Source organism: Amblyomma americanum, chromosome 3 (genome assembly GCF_052857255.1).
Source record: "Amblyomma americanum isolate KBUSLIRL-KWMA chromosome 3, ASM5285725v1, whole genome shotgun sequence".
Taxonomy (NCBI): domain Eukaryota; kingdom Metazoa; phylum Arthropoda; class Arachnida; order Ixodida; family Ixodidae; genus Amblyomma; species Amblyomma americanum.
Window position 1 is genome coordinate 146,890,172 of NC_135499.1, and position 26,506 is coordinate 146,916,677.

Here is a 26,506-nt window from a genome sequence, read left to right on the forward strand (position 1 = left end):
AGCAAACAATCCTTAATGATGTGAGAAAAGGTTACTGTAGCTAGTCCACGGCACATCCTAGCCCCTTTGTTAAAGGGGCCATGAAACACAATTTTAGTATATTGTTTTGCCTGTTGGTTGCATACAGTAAGTTATAGTTATGCTAATAGCATCGGTCATACCGCGTCTATTCCAGTTTTTAATACTTTAACTCGCAGAAACAAATTCTTGGTGCTGATGGTGTCACCACACAGTGCCGGTTTTTAGCAGTGGATATGACATCATCGGTGGGAGCTTGGTGATTGGACAAACAGTAAATATACTGAAAATTGTGTTAATAAATGAAGATGCGTTTTGTCATGTTTTTGCATTTAATGATTTCATATTAGATCAACAAAACCAACACGTTTGCCTAACGAAAAAGCATTGCAAAGCAAATAAAACAAAAATAAAACACCACCAGAGGCTCTGGCTGTTGCTTGGCATTGAAGGACTTTGTTCATCTCTGACCTAGCACACAACGATTATGGCTACTCTCTATGAATCTGATAATGGCTTGGCAGAATTGATCTGATCACGCCACTGCATTCTACAAGCATTCGTTTTGCTCCCAAGGAAGCACGCAAAGAAAAAAGACATTTGTTTCACATTTACCAGTGCACATTGTGAAAGACCACCAGATGGTGCCACGTTCTTCTTAACAGTGCGCCCGCCTGCCAAGTCGGGACCAAGCAGTGCACACGCAGTGGCGGGGCACGGTACGCGGTGGTGGTAGTGGTACACACTAGACTAAAGATATCTCGAGTAGGTCGTCACTTTGTCACAATATCTCACGCTCGAGGTTTGATAAGTCAGGAAAGGCCATTGATCAGTGTTCCCTTCTGCGCTGTTGACGCGACGATGAAGGATCGCCGGGTCAGCTTAGCGTCCACGTGGCTGTTGTAACCATGAAAACAATGCTGGCAGCCTTGGCAATACACTATGCTTAGCAAGAGCAAGTTACAGCAAACAGGCAACCATGGTGTGCAATTCTGCGACATGCTCAGACAGGCTGTTTTGATTCGTCCCACCCAATGGCGGCATTGGGAAACTGAAATGGGAATGGGAAGTGCCATGAAAATAGAGTTGAGGGCAGCATTTTGTTTGCTTGTATTTTGAAATTTCATCATTGAAGAACTCCCGTTCCTATGTGCCAATTGCTGTAGTTCTTTTTGAGTCGGCATGTGTGTGACATAAATAATTCACCTGAAGTCTAGCTGGCATCCCTTCAAGCAGTGTTTCACAGCCCCTTTGATGAGGAAACATGCATGGCACAATGTGTGCCTTGGTCACTCACTTGGAGCTGCTCTGCATAACGAGGACGACATCTGGGAAGAGGACGTCTCTGTTCTTCTCACACATGCCCTCAGCCTCGTAGCTGACCTTGCCTGCATAGTGGTGCACAGCGAATCCAGTGCCTCCATACAGCTGGAAGTGTGGATGTTTGCCAACTTGCTGTGACAGCTTCTGGCAGAGCTGTGTGTCCACTCCTTCACCCGTGGCGTGCATTGTGGCACAGATGTCATCGAGTACAGAGAACACGCCTGGAGGCACCTTTTAGGCATACATGGGAAGGCATGAAGAAAGAGCAACAAAAATAATAATCAGATCTCATTATATGATAGCCACTGACCGGACATAACATCATATATGTTGGTCAAACGTCTAAGGGAAACCCCCAATGGGGAGTAGAGGAAGCGCAGCCATATGGCTAAAAAGGAAAGCTATACAGATTTCTTAGAAACTTCGCAGTTAAAGAAAATTCGTCCTGGTTCGGGGTTGGAACCCAGGACCACCGCCACACCAGAGCAGTCGCTCTATCAACCGAACTAACCAGGACGGCAAGCCTACGATACAGCGAGAGCGAATTGATCAATAACTTGGAAGTGGGAACAGTATTGGTGAAATGTTTAGGGGAAACCCCCAGGTGGAGTAGATTTGTAACAGGGAGTAATTACTCGTTGACATCCACCCAAGTGCAGCCATAGGCAGCCATACAGTCTCCCATTCGAATCCCTCGCCAGGACGAATTTTTCTTTAACAGCGAAGTTTCTGAGAAAGCTGTATACCTTTCCTTTGTAGCCGCGTGGCTGCGCTTGGGTGGATGTCAATGAGTAATTACTCCCTTATACAAATATACTCCACATTGGGGTTTCCCGCAAACAATTGACTAACACTGTTCCCACTTCAAGTTATTGGTCAATTCGGTCTCGCCCTACCATATGCTAGCCGTCCCGGTTAGCTTGGTTGGTATAGCGACTGCTCTGGTGACTTTAACTAACAAGTTTCTGTAAAAGTGGTATAGCTTTCCTTTACAGCCCTATGGCTGCGCTTGGGTAGAAGCCAAAGAGTAATTACTCCCTTTCCCTTATTACAAATTTACACCACCTTGGCGGATTCCCCTAAACATTTCACCAACTCTAAGAGAGTTGTACAAAACTCCACAAAAATATTAAACATATTTAGCCCGAATATAGGACCATAAAAAATCTAAAAAGATGTTTTATGCATTACCATGTCAGAAATGAGTATTCAAAGTTACACAACTCTTCATGGTAAACTTTCCGATCAGTAAAAAACAAATCAGTTGCACGGGTAAAGCACTTTGGGCTACTCCCCTTTTTCACGACAAGTCACTCATGTTGATGATGTTATCCACTCCTCAAACAACCAACTGCTCTAATGGAATCGCCTTTTGAAGTAATGACCTTCTGTCTCGCTATAGATAGCAAAAGTATGCTACATCATGAAAAGGCTGCAATGTTTGCTGTGAATGTGCCTGCACCTTCCCACACCACTGTACAGTACGTGTCTGTCTCAAGAAGTACATCGTGCAACAAAGCATCAGCTCGGCAATTTGTAGCTATGTTGTAAGCAAAACACAACTACATGGACCTACAAGCGAAATGAATGCGAACACTTCCCCTCAAGCCTACCAGTGGCTACTTAACTTTGCTTCTTACTGTCTGCAGCACACTGCTCAAGCACTCTTAAAGATGACTGATGCATACTGCAGTTGGTATGGCACATATCATCTGACATATAAAAAAAACAAGACTGGGAGAAGTAATACTATGTCGTGCTATGCTTAATTGATGTATTATGTTACCTTGCTTTCAATCAGGTCGCAGACAACCTTGTTGTTGAAGTAGTCAATCGCTGACCACTGGATGCCCTCTTGTACATACTCTTCCTGAAAGATGAGAAATGAACGTTTCTAAATAAGTGGCTGAGCAACACCTTTCTGGCAACAGTCAATGCACTTTTATTCACATTGTGGACACACATATCAGATATGCAGAGCACATCCGTTCGTTGAGAGAAATTTCACACCTTTCAATTTCCTCACTCGTTTCAAGTGCCAATATCTTTAATTACGAATGATACATGACACTTCAGGCATGTGCAATGACACAGACCAATTACGCGCGCGACTACACAAGACATGAAACGACAAATGCGGTGCTCAATATAAGCAATGGATTCTGAATTTCTGAATAGCTGAGTTTCGGTCAACTACGAAACCGTAGAGCACAAGGCACTACTGACAGTCACCCTGACAGCTTCCACTGAACAAACACATTTCAGAAGCAATCTGACTTTCAAGAAGAAAGACGACAAAGCAAAAAAGTGAATCACCTGTTCAGCTTTCAGTGTCAACTCGATGAAGATCTGTTGGAGCTTCTCGTTCACGTAATTGATACAGAACTGCTCGAAGCCGTTCCGTTGAAAAATCTCGAAACCATAGATGTCCAAAATGCCGATGCTAAGCTCTCCTGAAGTAGTCTGCATGGCATTGTTGATGATCTGCACATCATAACAGAACGGCACACATGAAACATCACGCGTAAACCACTGAGCTGCATTAGCACACGGACTCGGAACGGAAACCAGCTGAGAAGCAGCGGTAGGTCTGAGCCTCTGTGCCAACAAGAGCCAATACTGACACCAAAAATCCGACGGCAACTACAACTATTCTAGTAAAAATTATAAAATTAATATCGACGTTGTTATTACTATATAAAAATTACTTTCTTTTAGTATAAAACTGAATTATATATCATAAATTCTCTCTCAGCAAAGACACACAAAACTATCTCGACAGCTACGCCCTCTAGGAAAACAAGGAACATTTTTTATTTAGAGCTAGGCCTAACAGCGACCTACCCGAAAAATGGCGCGCCAACTTCATCGCAACAGAAGCAAGTTATGCCTTGTCTATGTTCCTCTTTTTCTTTAGTTTGAGGCATTCGCATATAATCTGATTCCGAAAATGTGGTCTCTGCGTCATCCGACTACAAATAATGTGTGCTATCGTTTGCTTTGCGGCGGGGAATTCACAGTGGGCCGCAAGAATGCGAACATTCTCATTGCGAACGATGCATCAATCAGCAGAGAACATGCCGTGTTATCAGTTTCGCCCGTACCTGATGAACACATGAGTAATGTTTCCTTCGTTCCACTGCTTCGAGTTAAGGATCTTGGATCCAAGTACGGGACTAGCGTCAACTCGAAGGAGCTCGGCAAATCCGAGGAAACCGCGTTGAAAGAAGGCGACACTGTGACTTTCGGAAGGCTAGGTAGCACGTACAAAATCTGCTACGACGCTCCTTTCGTGGCGACCACTTCGTGTCTGGCGGCCCCAGAGAAGGAATGCTTCAGAACCACGCTGAAGAAGATAGGCGCCAGACTGAAATCCGACTGGTCGGAACGCTGCACGCACGTTGTGATGAGCTCCATTCGCCTCACTATGAAAACGACGGCAGCCCTACTAGCTGCGAAACCTGTGGTGACACCAGCTTTCTTTACGGAAGTGCACAAGCGTGTAGAGCTCCAGGATCCGACTGACGTTGATCCGGCGGATTATATACCGGAGGTCACGGAAGAGTGTCTCACATTATCGAAGGAAGCGTTCGGCTGCAACGAAGCTCGTAAGACTCTCTTTGCCGGAAAGACTTTCTATTTCCTGACAGAAAAGCAGTACAAGTCGCTCGGCGGGCTGGTCAGCTCGGGAGGAGCGAGAGCGAAGTTGATCGGTCCTGACAGACTGACGTCCGATCTCCTGGCGGAAGGCAGTTGCGTGATTAAACCGGCGGACGGCACTGAAACTCCGGTGTGCCGCTTCCTGATCAAGAACAAGCTTCGTTCCCTCTCTTCGTCGGACATAGGGATGGCAGTCATTCACTGCTCGACTGAGAAGTTTTGCAACCCTCGCAACAGAATGGTCAACGTGCTGTGGGGCAATGATCTGCTGTCGACGCAGTCGCAGGCGCCGTCGCAGGCAGAAATCTGCGTGCCGGACACCGAGCTGTCGCAGCAGGGTGTGGCGCCTAGGCGCTGCAACGTTTCAGAGGCTCCTTCAGTTTCTGTCAACGTTCCCGAGAGCAGATTGTCAAGCATGGCAACTTCGGGCCTTGGCAACAACCTTGAACTGACATTAGGTGCCAACACAGGCACGACTCTTGGTGGGCAGACCCGAACGTTGCTGTCACCATTCAAAGCTTTGCCACTGAAGAATTCGAACTCAGTTGGAGAACCTTCCTCACCAAAACAACCTCCCTCACCCGTACGGTCGCCACGGAAGATCAGACAGAAAGATGCCACGAATACCCTTCCACTGGAGTGCTATTTTGGCAGGCAAAGCCGAAAGAGGAAAGACGGCACTGAAGGTGAAGCCAGTGTAGCAAAGGCAAGAAGGTTAAACCCGCCCTCTGAACCAGATGCAGAGGTCCATGTTAAAGAGGAGGTGCTAATGCTGTCTTCACCTGAGCCTGAACGGTGTGAGGGAAGTGTGAATGGTGCTGACGAGCACCATATGGAAGCCAGTGTTGCAGGGTCCTTTGCAGACACTTCACATTGTGTGTCAGAGCCGGTACAAAGATCACCACACCAGCCACAGTACGTAGAGGAGCCCAGCACTAAGCCATCTGCCAGTTCAGCTGAAGCTTTAGCACATGCAGGCCATGACCTAGAGCATTTCACCTCCAAGCCATCTGCTGTTTCAGCTGAAGCGTCCATAAACGGAGATCATCACCTAGAGGACCTACTGACTGAAACAAGCATGGTTGTTGTAGAATTTGCAGATTTGGTTCTTCGAAGTCCACAGCCAGTCGCACCAGCACGTGCATCAGTGTCGACATTGGGAGCACCCAATTTTAAGCGATTTCGAAAAGCTCACCAGGCTCACCTGGTTGGCCTTCCAAGGATTATTGGCGGACCTGACTTAGAAATCTACGTTCCTGCTGTTCCTGGAGAAGAGTGCGATGACATGGAGCCAGACTCTCAGGACATTAGCCACGTGTTCAATTATGAAGAGAGCAAAAAAAAGCGAAGGCGTTTGGAGTGATGTGCTTTTACTGCAAAACTTTGATTATTTTAGATACTGTGTAAGCTGAACCAAATCATCAGGCTTCATTTCTTGCATTTATATAATGTTTGTTGCTTGTGAAATGTTGCAGTTACCAGGGCACAGCAACTGGAAGATGCGGCTGGCAACTAAGTCAAATGAAACATGCTGCTCACTGTCTTCCACTGCCTGTGACCTTTGTGACAAGTTAAAAATGCTAGTAATGGTTAAACTTTTGATAGTATTTTTGTAAGCTTTTGTGATGTCATATAGCTGAAGAATGCAGCCACGTGGAGTTCGTTGGTATGATTGTTATGACATAAATATGTCTTCAGTAAAAGTTGGCTACCTATATACAATGGGTTCAACACTGATGTGAAGCTCTTTTTGTGTGCCTGTAGTAGTGATGTAGAGCCAATGATCAGAAAAGTAGACTTTCTCTTGCTAGTGCAATCTCAAGGCTACCAAATTCATTTTCTCTAGTTGTTGAGTGTTTTAGTAAACTTATTCAGAGAACACCTATAACTGGTGTAAAGAGTAGATAACTTTTTTTGTTGAGCCTCTGTCTTTCCTTATTCCTTCTAAAAAGAAAATATTGAGAGAGGTAAATATTATAGTTGAGTTTCCTCTTCAGGTGGCGAGAGGAAACACCTTGTTGATGATGAAATCGGGGTTTCTTGATGACCCGGTGGTTCTAACTCGCAAACGTTACTCGAGGAAAGAAGGAGGTCAACTATTTATTTATAACATAAATAAAGCAAGAAGAAACGAGCAAGGAGAAAATTATTTACAACATGACTAAACCGTTGATCGGACGAATTCAGCCCCGGTTCAACCCAGAGCGCTTACTTTTAAACCCTCTGTCTCCGCCCTTAGCGGGGACAGCAACCAATAAGGTAACAAGTGACCCTGCTCACCAATCAGTGGTTAGGGAAAGGTAAATAAGGTTTCCGCCAACTAATCACAGATTGGGGAAAGAATATTGATTAAACAATGGTCGGGGAAAGGAAAGCCACAGCTCTGCATTCCCTCGACTAGACAAACATTTGGGAAAGATGTTGCAAACGAACAGCACAAACACTACTACCATTTCCCCCCGTACAGAAGTTACATTCCTAACTTTGACATTTGTCCTCTCCTTCGCACACGTGCATGCGAGACAAACGTACGCCGAAGGAATGATCACTCAAGTTCGGTTCTTTATAGAAAAAAAAGAAGACAGTCGTTAAGGGGAGAATGCGCTCATGGTCACTTGATCCTACCCAGAGGTATTTCCTGAATTCCCGAAGTCTCGGCAACCCCTTGACGCTGTACACATGTCGAGAACTGTACCTGTTTAAGCTTCTTCAAGACGGGTTATGCCTGTGACAGCGCAAAGAAAACAAAGACATCCGCTGCAAGATGGGGAGGCAGAGACAGGGCGGGTCTCTCTGTTGACGACACGCTGACCACAGTACAGCTACTGCCGCCGAGCTCCCGTCAGTTATACCTCTGAGGCTAAGTGGTTCCACAAACACAGCATTCCTCGCGACCAAGAGACTAAATGGCACCACGGAAAGTTCAGCGAAATTCACAATTTTATTCTGAGAGAAACAAATGACTCTCAACCATAGAAAAGGTGGAATATGTCATTTGAAACGATGTACAGCTGCTGTTGCCAAACTCACTGAGGTATAGCTCAAACCATGTGCTATGATATTTTAGATATGATCTCTCGGAGTGTTGTGCAAAGGATATATTTGTTCAAGTGCAAAAAAAATATTCAATGTTAGTGATAAATTAATTATCTAATCTAAAGTGAAATGAGTGCACAAAGAGTGACTTGTTCTAATTTACTAATATGAACATCCCCCCACCTCTATTCTGCACAAGCATGCCCAAAGGAGAACATAAGTGTCCAGCACTGCAAAGTTCACCAAAAGTAATTTTCAAACATACACATGTACGCACACTAAGGAAACACAAAACTGCTAAACTGTGAACACTTTTACAGCTGACTTGTGTACTGTAGGCTCAAGCAGAGTCAACCTGTGGCACCTTTCTGGACTTGGTGCTTGCATCCAACTTGCGAAATATCATGATAATTATTGAGAACAAGCACGAAGCCTGGAAAGAATTAAAGGTTGCCGCTTCTCAAGCATACCTGAATGGAGGCTGAAACTGCGCAAGAGGGTTTGCACAGGTCCAGGCGGTAGCGCACAAGAACGGTGCAATGGTGTCACCACTTGGTGGCTACAGAGTTACAGGAGCAGTGAAATGTGTTTAAAGTGTGGTTTTTTCGAACATTCCCAGCATATTGGAATTTAGGATGGATATAGATTCTATCGGCAGCCTGACGTAGATAGGTGAAAACTTATACTTTATTGGTGAGCCCTAGGGATGAGTCGCTGCCTAGGGTTGGTCTGGCTCTTGATCCCGGGTGGTGGCCAACAGTCCATGACGTGCGGCGACCTGTCCAACCCACTCTACCAGCCGCCTTTGTGAGGCCGGTTCGGAGCTGGAGACCATGATCTCCCAACCCTCTTTGTCCGTGAGGTTCCAGCGAGATGGTGGTTGAAATTCTCGGCAGAGATATAAAATGTGGTCAAAGTTGGCTCTCGGAGCCCCACAAAGAGTTGGTTGAGAGTTTGGCTCTTTTTTGCACCTGCAGGGTTCCCACTGAACCCAATGCAATCTATTTCTGGCCTCCATTTTGAAGTGTCACGATTAATTCATTGTACAACCAAAAAATACTTAAAGTCGGCATGTTGCAGGATTATTTATTGCTGACAGAAGTATGTGGGAGGACAGCTTAATGCGGCTTCCAAAAAACGAACAATTCGGCACCTGGCGGCAGTGCGTCTCTCACCGAACAATCCGGATTCAGATATCGCTTGGACATAGGGACCACATCATCGTTCCCTCCTTGATTTTAGTCTCTCAGCCAACTTTTTTCATTTATTTAAGCATACTCATCATCCATCATTTCATAACCTTTATGCCCTGTGGCAATAAACATCGCATAAAAAAATATTACGCTTCATACGTAGATCATGGCTTGCATTCATCTTGATTTGATTTGATATATTTTCACAAATAAGGAGGCTGCCCTGTATGCTGATTACTGCTAATTATCTGTCCTGTGCAATACACTTCTCTTTTCTCATACATCTCGCTTTTATATAGTTCTCTGAATACCCCCCCCCCAGAGACATGCACTGAATAACAATGAAGGGTGTGTGTTCTTGCCTTCACCATTTCTGGTTGGAATTGGCAACTTGCAGAATAATGAGTGCCCTCTACAATATTTTAACCGAAAACCCTGGACTGCAATCTTGAAAAGGGAGGGGGGAGTTCTCGAAAGCTGGTGGCGATTGCCGGGACTTCAGGTCTACGCAGATTAGTGGGCAGCCCCCCTCACCTTTTCGAAAACGGATACAGTGGAGGGCAACTGACTCGTCCCCTCGTGCTAACCCCTTCAGTCAGCGGACAATGGAAGTGAAAAAGTGAAAACGCAGTCTGGGAATGAGGGTTTTTGGTTGAAAAAAAAAACAACCTTCCTGTAAGTCAGCTTTCCTGCAATTATGAAAGTTGTCAATTTCATACTTCTTTTTTGAGCGACTCTAGTCGCTGTGTAGTACCTGTGGATATTTCCTAGCATGTTTATGTACGATTCCTCAATGCCTTGGTTACATGATGCATGCATTACTCCTGATGTTTTCTCCAGCCCAAATATGTTTTGCAATCAGTGAAAGCCACTTATAGGAACTGGTTATATTCTGCACGTTATTCTATATTCTAGCCAATGACATGATTGTAGTGTACTTATGAGCGCCTCTTTTTCAAAATTATCATGGTGCTCAAGTCAAGGAGAGCTTTATGTTGCCCTGATTCTACTAGCAATTACCTTAGTAAATACTTTACACAGTAAGCTGATCATTACATAAATTTTCAGGTCATCTGCATCATTAATGTAGTGGGCTATTATTATGCTGGCATTCTTTCATGTTCCTGGTGCACTGGAAGATATGAGTGACAGAATCGTTGAGGTCATTAGGGAATGTATATACTGTCGAATCTCGATATTTTGAGCTAGAAGGAACGGAAATCTTATTCGAATTAAGGAGGCTGGTCGCTGTCAGGAGTCGAGTCAGTGCACCCTAGGTGTCTTCGCGTGTATGCGGTTGGTTAGCACTAAGGAAAGTGGTAGATCCCTGGCCCCCAAACTACAGTGGCACCATGTTTAGTCACCTGTCCGGCGTTTTCCCATGACCGCCTACACAAATCGGTCTCCCACAGCAGCAGGAGCGTGATGATGGCGATGCTGACACATGCTCTATGCATGATGGGACAGGTGGCGCTCGGTGCCGACACATGGTCACAAACAATGACATCAAACCATGCGTGCACAAGGCAATCGTGTGATCAATCCGCATGGTTAGTGGTGCGCGGCTGCTCGCTGCTGCTGCTTTGCTGTAACCGAACGAAGAAAGTGCTTGGACCTGTCGACTGGCACCGACTGAGCCACTATCACTGCCACATGCAGAGAGTCGGTTGTTTAAAAAAAAAAGAGCTGAGTAAAGATGGAAGCACAAGATGTACGCCACAGCAACCGCGACCGTCGAAGCGATGGCTGGCTGCCTCGCTGCTGCTACGCTGTTGTGCATTGGAGGCGGGAGCAGGAGGGCACGGCAGCTGCGCGGCTTGTTCGAATTCACTGTTTCATCATTTTGCATGTGCCCATATGTGTTCGAATCAACAGGCATTTTTTTCTTATTGAAATATATGTGATAATGGCAGGACTGAAGCCATCAGTTATAGTTAACCAGAAGTTCAAATTAGGAGAGCTCGAATTAAGATTTCATTGCTCTGGATACAAGTTTTCCTATCATAATGTCTCCGCCGTCTGTAGTAGATCTGCAGTCACTTGACCTTAACCTGCCACATTCCCCCCCCCCCCCCCCCCCCCGCCCCTCTTCACTGCTTGTGCGCCTCCTCTTCAATTTGGAGTACAATTTTTAGCTGCATAGTACCTTGCACGTTGATGTTAAAAAGTTAAATGTCGCCCTTGTATTGCTGGCATACGCTTCTAATGTTGAAGTATCGCTTGTATCACAGGCCCCTTTCTGTTCAACTGACACTGTCCCATGTTCAACTCTTTTACGGTTTATGGGGGGGGTTAACGTCCCAAATCGACTGAGGCTATGAGGGACGCCGTAGTGAAGGGCTCCGGAAATTGCGCCCATCTGAGGTTCTTTAACGTGCACTGACATCGCACAGTGCACGAGCCTCTAGAATTTCGCCTCCATCGAAATTCGACCGCCGCGACCGGGATCGAACCCGCGTCTTTTGGGTCAGCAGCCGAGCGCCATAACCACTGAGCCACCGCGGCGGCACGTTCAATTCCGAGTGCTTTAGTTTGCCTCCAAGCCGCCGCGGTGGCTCAGTGGTTATGGCGCTCGGCTGCTGACCCGAAAGACGCGGGTTCGATCCCGGTTGTGGCGGTCGAATTACGATAGAGGCAAAAGATCCCCAGATGGTCGAAATTATTCCGGAGCCATCCACTACGGCATCTCTTTCTTCCCTTCTTCGCTCAGTCCCTCCTTTATCCCTTCCCTTACGGCGCGGTTCAGGTGTCCGCCGAGATGCGAGACAGGTACAGCTGCATTTCTTTTCCCTAAAAATGAATTCTCTCAAATTCTAGAGGCCCATGTATTGTGCGATGTCGTGCATGTTAAAGAACCTCAGGTGGTCGAAATTTCCGGAGCTCTTCACTACGGTGTCCCTCATAGCCTTGGTCGCTTTGGAACGTTAAACCTCTATAAAACTTTAGTTCGCCTCCCCTTCGATCAAAAATGTCCCAACTATTGCATTCACAACCTCTGAGATGTGCTAGTCGGATTTAAAGGAGGACAAGGGTGCGGTCGCGCGACCTCCCCAACCCCCGGCCTCCCTCAAGCCAAAAATTTTTTATTGGACCACCTGCACTGCCCTTAAGCGCGATTTTTTTATTTAAGTGAATAAAGCTAAAAAAGAAGCATTGTAACTGTGTAACTGCCCTCATACGCAAGAGGTACGAGGGCAGTAAAGGGTGCAAGATATCGGCTGTTACGAGAGAGAGGGTGAACGAGCTAAAAGCGTCATGACCCCAACTTTCGCGACGAAAAGGCAAAGAGAGGTCGTCAACCCTGAACAATCTGTGGGAGCACGAGTGCATTTAAGATATTTCCGCAAAAAGGACGTACCTGCCAAAGCAAATTAAACAAAAAAGCCGCGGAGCGGCCGTCCTCCATTTTGTTAGCGTAGTCATGGAACACTTGCTGGTTAGAAGCACACATTGCCCAACAGTTGACCATCATCATGCAGATGCCTGCTGTTTGTTTTTGATCTATCATCGTGGACTTCCCTGGAGTGTTATTCAATACCAGACACTGCTTACTGGTGAGTGAAATAACAGTAATGTGCTTAAAATCGTTCAATCAACCAGAGTGGCCACCTTGCCAACGTAGCCACGGCACTGTATTCGCACCACCATCATCATTTTGTCTGTATAGGAGTAGTGACGTTTCGCTTTTCACAACTCCTCTCCGTGAACCAAGCTGTGCGTGGGGCGCACGTTTTGACCAAAGGAGCACAATAATGAGGCAGGCAGAACGAGGTGCACTTACCTCCACGAGGCGGTCGAAGATGCGTGCATACAGCGCTTTGGCCCAGGCGTCGCGGATGTAGTTGGCCTGCTCAACATTCTGCTGCATCTCGATGCTCTCGGAGTGGGCGCCCCACTTGGAGTCAAGCACACGGCTGGTCAACTTCTTGGCCAGTTGCGCCGCGTCCAGGCCCAGCAAGTACGCTGGAAATTCCAGGTCTGCACGCGAACCAGAGAAAGGCAGGGTTCGCACCATGCAAAGCAGCCAGGGGGATCACAAAACTCTAAGCACCGCAATACTTTAAACACGGTGGTCACGCGGGGAAGTTAGTGTGAATCGAACATATTGGTACCAGCGAACAAACGGGATCACTAGAAGAAGACAACACGGAACAGCGAAGCTTGGAGTACACGGGACAGCGCTGGTCCCGTGTACTCCTCCTGGTGGTCCCATCTGTTCGCTGGTACCAACATTTTCCGACTGCAAAACTACAGGGTGCTACAATTTCTCTAGGGTGCAGCACTCTAGAGCACTAGATTTGAAGCGGAGAGAGAAGAATGAAGATATTTCGAGACCGTACACATATTTGCATTTTTAAGCGAGACCTAGCCTCCGAGGTTATTTTTGGACAGATGCGGAAAGCACCAGGGTTGTTGTAGAAAGGCTCGGAAAGGGGATGATCACAAGATCATGGTGGCGATGGATATGCAGGAAAAACTATTGGGGAAAGCGTTACGGGAAGCATGCAACAAACAGGGCGTCAAATTCGATTAGAAAATGTGTTCTGAAGCTAGAATGCAGACAGCCAAGATGCAACTTTGACAATGAGCGGAATAAAAATTAACCAATATTCTCTTTCTGAGAACACTGACCGCCCATGCAGCAGCAGCAAGTGCAACTTACGAAGCAAACATTTTACAATAACCTGCCAATGACTGTTTCCTGCCCACATTACGCTGGTGCTGTTGCTATTAGGTGCTATTACAGCCAACCCATATAATGGAAAAAGAAAAGAGACAGGAAATGAACGTTCACGCAAGTTTGCCGTTGCGCTTAAATCTGAGCATGAACTTTCAACTAAAATACGTCAAACTGGAGATGTAGGCAAAAAGCATCAATGCTTCTACGCTGTCGAGAAGTTCGGGGTCGGTAGCTATAGCCTGCGTCTGTTCTCTGGTAGCTGCCCAGGATATTTTAAGAAACGGGCTATGGTAAAGTTATTTAGGGGAGCGCTCTGCGGTACATCATGCAGATGCATCATAGCTACGCCCACGACGTTGTTGCAACGGATAGGCTGGAAGCGCTCTTGCGTCAGTCTACCGAAACGCGAGCAACGTCACGCGTGCATCCACGTGATCAGACCCGTCCTCAGTGAACTACACGTATGCCATGACCTTGGGATTGTGCTGCACTTAACAGCTGAGGACTTTCCCAGTATCTGCAAGAGTCGTAAGCTGGGACGCGGAGAGATAACAAGAAAGGAACTATGCATAATGCATGTCGTCGTTCCTGTCTTGTTCTCTGTTCTCGAGTCCTTGCGCTAGCGCCGCGTCTCTTAACTGCACCGAAGCCTTAACAGGAGTTTTAATAACTCCGTTCAGCATGCCTAAGCACAAAATAGGTGGCACCAGTTGGATTCCAGGCACGTGCAAGCGACACGAGGCCCGCAAATCTTGCTGGGTTTCATGACAGAACTTTAGTTTCCAGGCAGTTGCGATGCAGAGGAAAGTGACCTTCTATGTACTATATGCTACTAGCATAGGTAGGAAAAAGTTATTGTGTAATTTGTCACAAATACAACAAATTTGTGTCAACAATAGCTGCACCACAAATTTCCCGGTGCAGGTTTACGCACAGCTGCGGCTTTGCCGGTGTTCCTAGCTCTCAGGGCTGCGAGATTCCATCGGAATTCGTGTGGCTGATACCTGAACTCTTAAAATCATTCGTGTCTTCTGTTGATGCGGCCCCACCCAGTCTACTGCTATAGCCAACATGGACATGTGAGTTAGGAAAAATACCCCAGCCTGACCGTGGTTCTCGGTTCGAATCCCAGGCGGGCATGCAGTTTTACTCGACTGCGATGTTTTCATTCGGGTACCCAAGCTGGATCTCTGGGTTTCGTTTTGTGGCAGTGCAGCTGCAGTTAATGATTTCGCTTTCATCCGAACATTTGAAGTGCACACCAGAATGCACCCCAAAGAAGTATAAACACTAAAAAGAAAGAAATAAAGAGAAAATCGACAGCATTTTCTGTTTATCCTATATACAAAAGAAAGGATATTAACGATTACACCGAGTTGAAAAATGGCCCAGCGCGCACCTCGTCAGAAACGCCTGTCGGTTGGCAACTACTGCATTCGCCAGCGCACCAAGCAGTTTTTTGCGCACGTCCCTTAAGGAAAAAGAGGGGCCCGGTTAAGCACGTACGCATTGCGCAAGCCGCAGAACGTTCTGCTGCGAAAGTGAGAACCGAGGCCCCCGTAAAATGCCGAGTGGAATGGCGCAATGCCTCGGCCCCGGCACGTGCGCGCAAACTGTGGCACGTTTCAATGCTGAAACCTGTACAGCGCCGGGGGCCGCGCGAAGCTGCTTATAGAAACACTCGCCCCAGACGCAAGCTCGACCGCCAACTTTTCGCCCCGAGGGTGAATTGGCTCTCCCGCGGGCACTGAGTGCAACGCTGTGGAGCCTGCTTCTTGGCAGAAACGTTGGCTTCTCCACACAGCGAGAGCGCTACAGAGGCTATGCATTTTGAAGGAACCTAGGCGCCTGACCCATAATCAGTTACCACGGCACCTTAGAGCGAATGTGACGAAATTACCACTACAGAATCACCAGGCAGCTAAGGCTGAAAAAACTTTTCAGTTTTCACTGTGCAGTGAAACAGCCACGTGCCTTAAGTAAAAATTTCCAGCCAAGTCTTTTCAAGCAGCCTTTCTCCTTACACAAGTGATACATCCATCGTCACGTAAGCTCTAACACATCACACGTCAAGAGCTGCTTTCAAAGCGCGAAAAGGCGACGAAGACTTTTTTCCAAGGTTTCGTAATGGCTTTAAAATTGGTGTCACGTTACATCACTCTAGAGTCTGCCACAAGTACAAAAAAGCTGCTGTATCATTCTCTGCGTACTGATGTTGTGACGGCTCTTTAAAACTTTTATTTTTAAAACACGGTTCCATTGTTTCAAATTCTCTCTTGACCTTGAAAATGACACACATGCGCAATCCTTCAGACGTAATTGTTTTTACTGCGTAGGCGTGCGTGTGTGATCGGCAATCTACACCATAAATATTTCTAGTGACACATTCATCGAGTACGTAACACCTAAAAATAAATAAGTTGCAGCCTTGAAAAACATTTTGACGCAGGGCTACACAGTAACTCAAGAGCAGTTCACACTGTTCAGCATCAATTAACAAAGCGTAAAGCCAATACAAAATAGTATATACCGCACAGATATAATGCCATGCTTCGGTTAATATTTTATTTGTTTTTTAGTGAAAAACTAGTGAAAAACTTTGGCGCTCCTTAGCCCATCACAAAATCTATATCCAGAAAGCGTCGCTCCACGCTAAACGAGCAAGGGTTTTACGACGAATGACGGTGCTCGCAGTTGTCATCAAATTCCACTCTATTTGCTGTACATCTGTGTGTCGCTCAGGTATATGAGATTATTTGGACGCATCTTGCCGTTCATAGTAAAGGCGAAAGAAATACTTTTTTTTTTACTTTCAACTTTCGTCCTCTAAACGGTTATTTATTTCCCGTCACTGTAAATCGTTAAAGTGGCAGTTCCTTATTTTTTATCCAAGAAAAAATAAAAGCATCACCTTACAACAGTTGTTCTTCCTAACTGAACCAAATAGCGAACCGCCCGCGGTCCGCCAAACCCAAAACGTCAGGCGACACAATGCCAACCGACGTCGGCGGGCTTTTCAACGAAGTCGTGCTCTGCAGATACGATAGGGCACATATATACCTTCCAGGCCATTTATCGACGCGCACCACAAAAATCCCCCCTTTTTCACGTCCATTTTTCTCCTCTCATTCCGACACACACACGTCGCGGAGGCAAAGCCATTTACAAGCGCAGTGATTGGCGACGTCGACTTTCATTCTTTCCCCGAGCACATCAATATATTCTGCTGCCAACGGCCGGCGATCCCCCCCGTCTTTCTCTCCTTGCAGCCAGTTGGTGTCGACACTGGTTCGCAGCGCATAAATCACTGAATGGCACTGTCCGGGACAACGCCTTCGTCCCGAGCGTACAACCGACTGCCAGAGGAAGAAAGGGCCATTAATTACCCCCCCCCCCCCCCCCCCCCCCCTTCAGCGCACCCGGCACTGGTCGGCCGCCAGTGCGAACGCGCCAGCTAGATCGACTGTCTGTCCGAAACTCCGCTGCCTGACTGTTTCTCGAGTGCGCGCGTCACTCCTTTCCGGAAGCGCAATGCGCGGCGTATAGTGAACTGTATACGGCCCATACGGGTCTTTATTGGTGCATGTTTGCTGTCATTGCGAGTAGTCAGAGAAACCTTTCCGGGGGAAGACATCTCAGATAACGCACTAAACGTCCATAGGATAGCAGGAAAATGTTGGGACGTCGCACCTCCTCACATCAGACGTGCTGTGGACGTTGTACTGATGTCCACGAATGGACTACAGTAAACAGCACATTTATCGAAGTGAGGAGCAGCCACCAATTATTTCGTTAAGTCGGGAAATTCGTAAAAACGAAGAAGGTACTTTCCCGCTCTTCGAAATCTATACCTGGAGTATAGCATGCCAGGCCGACAACCAGGCAGACCTCTCCTGTTCCATTAAAGTTCTCCTCCTCCTCCTCCTCCTCCTCCTCCTCCTCCTCCTCCTCCTCCTCCTCCTCCTCCTCCTCCTCCTCCTCCTCCAAAAGCTATACCGCGGCATCGTATTTGCCGACAACCCGCGCCAGCGCGTGCGAAAAGTCACCGAAAGCGGTCCGAATCGCTTGTGCGTGAAAGCGCAATCCGGTAAAACGGATTCCAAGTGAATGCGGGGAGCGCCGCCGACTGCCGAGTCCTTTGTTCCGCGCAGAAGCACGGCTTGCAGCCACGCCAAAACAAAACGAGTGTCGTGACTTGGGCGCCTAGGTATTACTACTGGCACGCTGCCAACAAGCTGTGAAACATTTGTGGTCAAAATAAGTGAGAAATGACCCTGTTTTTTTTTTAAATTTAGTTCTTCCCAGAAAACTTCGTTAAATTCGGTTTAGTGGTCGCTTGTTTCGTTATTTCGGGTTATTAAGAACGCTGAATTCTATGGGTACTTGTCAGGGAATCAAAATTTGTTCATTTGATCGGGACCTTCGTACAATCGGGTTTCGTTAGATCGAGTTTTAACTGTATCCCAAAAATGTCGCAAAATGGACATCGTACGGATGATTATGCTTACATTTATTTGCTCGGAAAGTGCGCAATCAGCAAAAAGGATGCGGTGTCGATGCTCCAACAGTTCTTTTTATTATGGAAGCTGTTGTCGCTAAAGGTGTTCCGCAAGTTCATCGCAAGCATTACTTCAGAGAACTCTGATAGCTGCTCGAGTCAGCAGTCCCGTCGACTAAGCACCTACGCGCAGCTTAAGTGTGTGGGCGGGCAGAAAGTGCTTACAAACATGACCAGTGATGCCATATTTTAGATGGCATATTTGCTATGGCCATGTGCTCTAGGCGGGCCTGGGAATGAGCGAACTTATGGCAGAGGAAAGGGTGGCAAAACCTCCGCTGTCTTATTTTCGCACCAGGGAAATGATATCCAATCAGACATTTTCGTTAGTCCATGCCACTTCTAGTCCCTCCTCGTTTACAGCAAAGGCGGCACTTAACAGGCACAGCGTGACGGAAATGTCGCACCTAGAAGACAACGCCACATGCACGCGAAAAAATAATAAAGCCAGGAAAAAAAAAGACAGAAGTGCAGCGCGAGTACTTATCAAGCTCATCCACAACGCGAAATCCACTTTACGCTCTTCAAAGCTGTGCCGCGCTCACATTTAATGTTTTCCTTTCTCCTTTCTCTCCCGTATTTCGCCACTTTGTCCTTCCCATCCACCACCGGACGAGTGTATGGCACGCTGACGCTGAAGAAGCACGAAGCCTAATTTCTCTGTCTCTCCCGCTAAACAGATTTACCAATTTTTTTTTCTCGTCTTCGTCTTCAAGTACGTTTTTCTTTTTTGCCTTCATATATACGCATCGCAGTATACAGAAGTGCCAAGAATCGAGAAACAATATGCCACGACGCTCTCAACAAAAAGCGCAACAAAGCGCGCGAGTGGATTACCCATTCTATTTACAATCGTGCTCGACTGTCGAGCCATCGCTTCTTGCGACCTCGGCGGAAAGAAGGGCTGACAGCACTCCTTAAAAGCAGCCGGCGACTCCTCGAGGCGTGGCTCCCTTCTCCTCTGCAGACCCCCTCGAGAGTGGGAAGCCGTGTCAGCGGAGACCGCGCTCGCTTCCGTTTAGAGCCGTCTTGCTGCTCCTTATACTGGTTCTTCTTTTTTTCCTTACACTTTGGCTTAATCCTTTGTAAAGCAACGGGAAGCGGAAAACAAAATGCTATGTATACGGACCAACTTTTGCCTCTAAAGAGTCTTCTTAAAGGCTCGTGGCGGTTATCTGCTCTAAGTAAGGAGGAGTGTGATAAAATTGTGGCCGCAGTCTCCTGGTATGCAAGTTCGACGCCGCTAAACCTTTTTACAGCTCCTGAGCCCTTGAGATCCGCATGGCGTAACGTGAATTTCAGTAGAATTGGCAAATATACAAAGTTTTATTGCCTCTTTGATTTCTTACAAACTTTAACTATAATATCGAGCTCTCCCGAAGCTGAAGCCAGCAACAGCCATAATAAAACAGCAAACAACATGTACAGCCTTGTTCAGAACTCTTCAGGCTTGAGCGTTTCTTGCTGAGCAGCGTACAATGTAAATACGAACTCCCTTTTAAAGGGAGTGCTCTAGAGGACAGCTTACTCCCTTTTTAGTCCTTTCTGTTTAGAGTACCAGTGAAATTTCAAAGCTTGGGAGAGGAGATGTTCAAGAGACCGGAGCTTCGTAGGCGCCCCAAGTGCTCCCCTTCACGGCTCAGCAGCCAAACCCTGAGGCCTAGGTACTTTCGACTAACGCTGTACGCCTGCACGGCGAACTTCCTTTCTGCGTCACCTGCAGCCAGACTCAGATTTAAAATCTACGCAGGCGCAGTATGAAAGTAGCGCTGCACGATGTGGGAACTTTGGTAGTTAATCGCACGAGTAACTTCCCGAAATCAGCCCGAAAAAAAAAATGGCGACATTCACTTTCGATTATTCAAGGAACATGATTCTTCGCTGTTACGAGCCTTCATACGTTAATTACTGGGCTGATACGTTGCTGGATAACGGCGATCGGCATACGCTTTGAGCAAAAAGATATCGCGCGCGTTTATTGTTGGAACAGGTGGTCTGTACTATTTTTAAGTGATGAATTATGATTATTGGACAGTGTTTTAGGAAGGGATACAAGTTCAGAGAAAGCGATATACAGCATGTCTGCCGGCGCTCCAAAATCAAAGTGCAGGATTAAGCCTTCGTTACGCAGTATGCACCGGTTTCTAGCTCCTTGAGTGCTTCACTAGACTACACTACGCCCGCGCGACACCGATACCTATACCCTTCTCAACAAGGATTGCTCGTGACATGTGCTCTAAGATGTCTTTCCTAAATAAAAAAAAAGATATCGGTTTGGCGTGTGCAAATTAAGCGCGGAATCTAACAATTTCCGATTAGCCACGCATTAAGTGCCCTATCTGCGTTCTCCGCACCGCTTTTTATGTTGCAACGCGAAAACAACAAGAATTATGCCATCGTCCACTCTCATACACATAAAACGAACAAACATGAAAGCCCAGCTTGAAAGCTAAGGTGCACCACGACAGCCTATTCAGACCACGCATGCGAGAAGCCGCTTTGTTTTTTATTGCGATACTATTTAGGTTGTCGTCTTGCAAAATGCATCCAGTTTCTCCGTAACGAAACTCCCTGATTGGTCTAGAGGTCATCAGCACGGCAAAATTTGAAAATCTGAAGACTAGAATGGTTTCGTTTATGGTTTATGGGGGTTTAACGTCCCAAAGCAGCTCAAGCTATGAGGAACGCCGTAGTGAAGGGCTTAGGAAATTTCGGCCACGTAGGATTTTTTAACGTGTACTGATACTGCACAGTACACGGGCCTCTAGAATTTTTTGAAAATTGAAAATTGATTGTTGGGGAAAGGAAATGGCGCAGTATCTGTCTCACATCTCGGCAGGCACCTGAACCGCGCCGTAAGGGATGGTATAAAGGAGGGACTAAGAGAAGACAGGAAGAAATAGGTGCCGTAGTGGAGGGCTCCGGAATAATTTCGACCATCTGGTGATCTTTAACGTGCACTGACATCGCACAGCACACGGGAGCCTTTGCGTTTCGCCTCCATCGAAACGCGACTGCCGCGGTCGGGTTCGAACCTGGGTACTCCGGATCAGTAGCCGAGCGCCCTAACCACTGAGCCACCGCGGCGGCTTGGACCTTCTACTGGATTATCCTATGGGGTTATACTAGCCCCATTCACTATTCCACCTTATTTTACCAACTAATACCCACTAGTCACCTTAATCCACACACAAATCCCAACTTATTCAAACTAATCTTTCAACTACTTCCCGCCAATCTACCTTAATTCACTGACTCACCATCATCATCATCACCAGCCTGACTACACCCACTGCAGAGCAAATGCCTCTCCCATCTCTCTCCAATTTACCCGGTCCTTCGCCAGCTGCGCCCACCCTATGCCTGCAAACTTAGTAATCTCATCCTCCCACCTAACCTTCTGCCTCCCCCTGCTACGCTTGCGTTCTCTTGGAATCCACTCCTTTACCCTTAAGGACCAGCGGTTGTATTGCCTTCGCAGTACATGCCCTGCCCAAGCCCATTTCTTCCTCTTGATTTTGACTAGGATGTCATTAACCCATGTTTGTTCCCTCAGCCACTCTGCCCGCTCCCGGTCTGTTAACGTTACACCTATCATTTTTCTTTCCATGGCTCGCTGCGTTGTCCTTAACTTAAGGTGAATCTGAATTCAGCTGGATTCACTGACTGATCTCCACTAATCCACATTTTCTGGGGTGGGCCTACTTCTAACATTTGGGGGTCCTCTGGAATATTTGGGAGTGGCAAACTGCATGATGGCGACGACACATGAACAAAGCCCACCTCCCAGCGCTACATTGCTTCTGCATTATTTGCACCCCTCAGAACGAATCCAGAGGGGTGTCCTTTCAAGATGCGTCTGTTCCGCGATGACTACTCGTACATTTGTTTCTCCTCGCATTGCTCGCTCATGCGAACCACAGCGCTCGTCGCCTCGCATGCTCTTGACATGCGTCCGGTTCTCGCGAGGGGTCCCGCCCGGTAAACAGTATAGTGTTATAATTATCGTGCTCCCGGTCTGCCTGCGCAACACATCGACCGAACGTCCCCCATTGCATTTTTCTTACGCCGCCCGACGGATCGCCCGCTCGCTCTGCCTCTAACCGAACTTCTCCTGACGCAATCTTTTCCCCGACATCTGTTGCGGACAGCGTGTCGCAGAACGTCCCCCTCGTAATCTTTGTAGTCGCCCAGAGTGGCGATGACGGGACGGCTTCTTGCCGCACGACGAAAACAAAGGCAAAGCTGAAAGGATCAAAAAGAAGGAAAGATAACAAAAAGTACCCCCCCCCCCCCCCCATACTTTCTTCTTCTTATCGCGTCGTCATCTCGCGTCCACGGCTTCCCGACGTCAGCGCCCTCTCACGGAAGACAGGCAGTAGCATAGCAGCAGACCGCTGATTGTGAAGTGGTCGGACGCAGGTCGATGTCTTCCTTTCCTCCAGACGCTGCGCCCTGCTTGATGGCTGGCGCCAGTCTCGCCTTCCATCCTTGTCCCTAACCTTTCCCCCACTCTCTCCTAGCTTTCCGATCTCTATGTTTTCTCTTTCCTGATTTCCTCCCCATCTTGTCCCTCCTTTTCTTTCTTGGTCTCTTCCCCTTCTTTTTGCTACCCGTTTAATTCTATATATCCTGGTTGCTTCCCATTATGTGCCCTTCCCCTCCCCATCCACACACGCACACAAACACAAACACTCTGTCCACGCTTTGCCTTGCCACCTCCCAATATCCCCAAGTAGACGCGCCGGGAAACGGGAGTTAAGCCTCGTCGGGCACGAACGCCTTTTCTCCCCACGCTTGGACGGCGGCGACGGTGCTGAGGCGAGGACGTCGACCAGAATAAGCCAGGCTTCGGAACAGACAGAGAAGAAAGGAAAATAAGAAAAAAAGGGGAAAGTATTCTCGCGAACGCTCGTATTCTCGTTCCCGGTGTGACGAAACGTTCCTCGCAGTCCGCTCTGCCTGGCTCGGCGATGCTGGGGCGCGCAACAGCTGTGACCGTATACGGTAGCATGTCTTGGCGAACGCCACGGACGCTGCATGCGGCGCCGCGAAAGGAAGGAGGAATCGGCGAAGCTCGGGATGGTTATACGGCCAATGCTTCGAGCAAGGCCGACTTCTATGATTCCGCTTACAGACTGACGAGTGTCCCGACATCGGTCACCTCTTAACAGGACAAGCAGGTGGCCAGAACTCCGGCATTTCTTTTTTCGGCTGAAGCGCGTGACTTTCATTTATTTTGGTGAACGCGGAGTCCCAACTTTCCGCATGTCTACGTAACCGACAAATAACGATAACCAAAGGCAAGAAGCGCCATTCTGGAAACAAAATGCTAGATATACATGAATTTTCGCTGACTAAAACTTGCGAAGTTTAGATTTTGAAGTAAATAAAAGCACGAATACTTTTTATGGAAGAACCTACTAAACTAACTGTTAAACTATAACGTTAAGAATCGGCCGTTTCATACGATAAAACAAAATACGACCTATTTGTCAAACAAAGCGTTAGCCAATGCTTTTAATGAGCACACAGTGAACACTGCTGACAAGGTGAGTGTAAGTAACAATCTAACAACTGTTCCTTACAATAGCAGCTTAGTTGTCCTTGCTCCTGTCGACGAAGTCGAAGTGAAAAGTAATATGAAACCCAATACAGCAGTGCTCTCGATACTGATGGAATGCAAATAAAGCGAGCTTACTACACTGAAGATGTTTTCTAAATATGAACAGAGACATAACATTATAGCTGATTCCCAGTTTGGCTTCCGTAAAGGTTTCAGTACTGAGTCGGCGCTCCTTAAACAAAAGAAAACATATTAGCACACATCGAAAAAGCAAGTGTTTTACTAGGCATATTCATAGATTTTTCAAGAGCATTTGACCTCACCAACTCTTTGCTTAGAAGTATACTGCCGCGTAGTGTAATGATTACTCTATAACACCCTATTTTTGTTCCAGATTTAATTATTGCCATTTAGTTTGGGTCTCTACGACGCAAAGTAGCCTACATAAAAATCATGTCCACAAAAGGTTTTTAAGAGCTGTGGCCACCTGTACTTTCTCTCTGAGCACTCATTTCTCACGTGTAAGGTATACAATACCAGTAATAAAGATTTATGATTATTGTCTATGCACGATAAAAAAAAAACCTGCCACACCAGTTAGTAAAATTCACTCTACCATACATAACACACGACAAAATGAGAGATGGGAGATAGGAAATAGAGATATAAAGGACAACATACGGCTTACAAGTGTTAAGAGACAGATAGCCAAGATTGTTAGATATGTTGTACAAAGAGAGCATCGAGACCGCTGCCATTCTTTCCAGGAAAATTTGCAACCACTTAAATATGCGGAGAAAAAATGAATAAACAAAACCACTAAACAGCATCGTTAACGTCCCAGATACTGTAGTTTCATTGCAGTACTGAGTGTCTCCAGCAGTGAACCCTTGTGGAAGCTGTTCCGCTTCCTTGTTTGAGCCAAGCTTTCCTGTCGATTTATTCACCTTGTTAGTAAAATAACTTCTATGTTCATGCGGAGTGTAAGCTTTGAAAGGTGCTGTCTTCAAATTTGAATGGCTGTACTTTATCAGTCTGCACTTCGTAAATGCGTGTCTTGAAATGTAATATGTTCCTTTTTCTTTTCTTGTATGCACCAACATTTCAATGAGTGCTATTTTTGTATGTATATCGCAAATGATTTGTTGTGACTGCCAAACGATGTCGCCAGTGCCGGACACTGGGGCTTTGTCAAGCTCTCGATGTGCCAGCTTCTTCTGTAGCCCTCCGGCATACTGTATAAGCGACGCAAATAAAGTCATTATTATTATTATTATTATTATTATTACTACTACTACTACTACTACTACTACTACTACTACTACTACTACTACTACTACTACTACTACTACTACTACTACTACTAAACTACAGCTTTCAACGTCCCGAAGCGACACATGTTCTATGAAGGACGCCGTAGTGGAGGGCTCCGGATTAGTACAGACCACCTGGCTTTCTTTAACGGGCGCTAACATCACACTGCACAGGGTCGTTTTCGTATATTCGCCTCCATCGAAATGCGGCTGCTGCGGCCGAGATCGAACACGCGTCCTTGGAATAAGCAGCCGAACGCCAAAGCCACTCAGCCATCGGGGCGAGTAGATTCTGAATTGCAGGGAAACAGATCGAAAAAGGGTGAAAAGATCGCTTCATTGTGCTTTTCTCCCGTCATTTCGTCACTGTTATTATTATTATCAGTGTCGGCACGCTGAATAACCCCCTCTGCCGATCATTCATTTATGCCGATCAGGGTTTTCGCTGACCAACCTTTGTGAGTCTTGTGGCGAAATAGAGTCTATAGATCACTTTTTCCTCATTTGCCGGCGGCTCACTTCACTCCGTAGAACATACTTGGAGATCCCCCTCGCTCGACTGGGGCTCCCTCTATCTATTCCGATACTACTCTCCTTTGGGGCAAGCGCCAAGGGGTATGCCTTGAAATCTGTGTGCGATTTAATTTCCGGGTATATAATTGCATCAGGTCGATCCTTATGCTAAAATGTGAATTCACGGCTTTTACATTTCCTTTTTCTTTCACCTTTTTTCTCCAAATTTGCGCCTTCTTCACAAAATTATCCAATTATTCCAGTCCTTACCCATGTGTGTGTTTGTATCAACAATGTACCCTGGCCAATCCCCCCCCCCCCCCCCCCCCCCCCCCCCCCCCCCGTGGGTACGTGCCATTCAACCAGAGGCCATCATCATCATCATCAACCCACTCTGGCCTCCTCAAACACTTTCTCAATTATACTATGCCCGGCGCACAAATTGAGCCCTTACCGGCTGTGACGCTGCGAGAACTAATTCGAGTTTCGCAAGATTACCTGGACGGAACGAAGGCAAAATACTCGGCATCCTGCGTGCATGCGCTCCTTATTCCTTATTCCTCCTTATTCCTTACTCCTTATTCCTTTGGCGATGGACGTATAACTAAACAGAGCCAAAAGAAGCGACAAGTTTCTCAAAGGCCG

At 46.8% G+C, this 26,506-nt stretch overlaps 2 protein-coding genes across 2 annotated transcripts in view; one reads left to right on the plus strand and one right to left on the minus strand.

The window, feature by feature from the left end:
• Nucleotides 1–26,506, minus strand: part of LOC144124177 (unconventional myosin-Ie-like) — a 54,397-nt gene that overhangs the window by 23,898 nt on the left and 3,993 nt on the right. The window contains exons 3-6 of the mRNA XM_077656829.1: nucleotides 13,012–13,208; nucleotides 3,658–3,825; nucleotides 3,128–3,211; nucleotides 1,316–1,572 (exon numbers count right to left, since the gene is read on the minus strand). Coding sequence (XP_077512955.1) covers nucleotides 1,316–1,572; nucleotides 3,128–3,211; nucleotides 3,658–3,825; nucleotides 13,012–13,208 — 706 coding nt within the window. The remainder of the gene's footprint in view (nucleotides 1–1,315; nucleotides 1,573–3,127; nucleotides 3,212–3,657; nucleotides 3,826–13,011; nucleotides 13,209–26,506) is intronic.
• On the plus strand, nucleotides 4,173–6,738 carry nbs (nibrin). The gene has a single exon (XM_077658228.1). The coding sequence runs from the start codon at nucleotides 4,292–4,294 to the stop codon at nucleotides 6,362–6,364; it is 2,073 nt and encodes a 690-aa protein (XP_077514354.1). The 5' UTR covers nucleotides 4,173–4,291; the 3' UTR covers nucleotides 6,365–6,738.

Bases quoted from the DNA above. Each gene is read 5' to 3' on its own strand.
- nbs (XM_077658228.1), top strand. From the start codon at position 4,292: ATGTGGTCTCTGCGTCATCCGACTACAAATAATGTGTGCTATCGTTTG.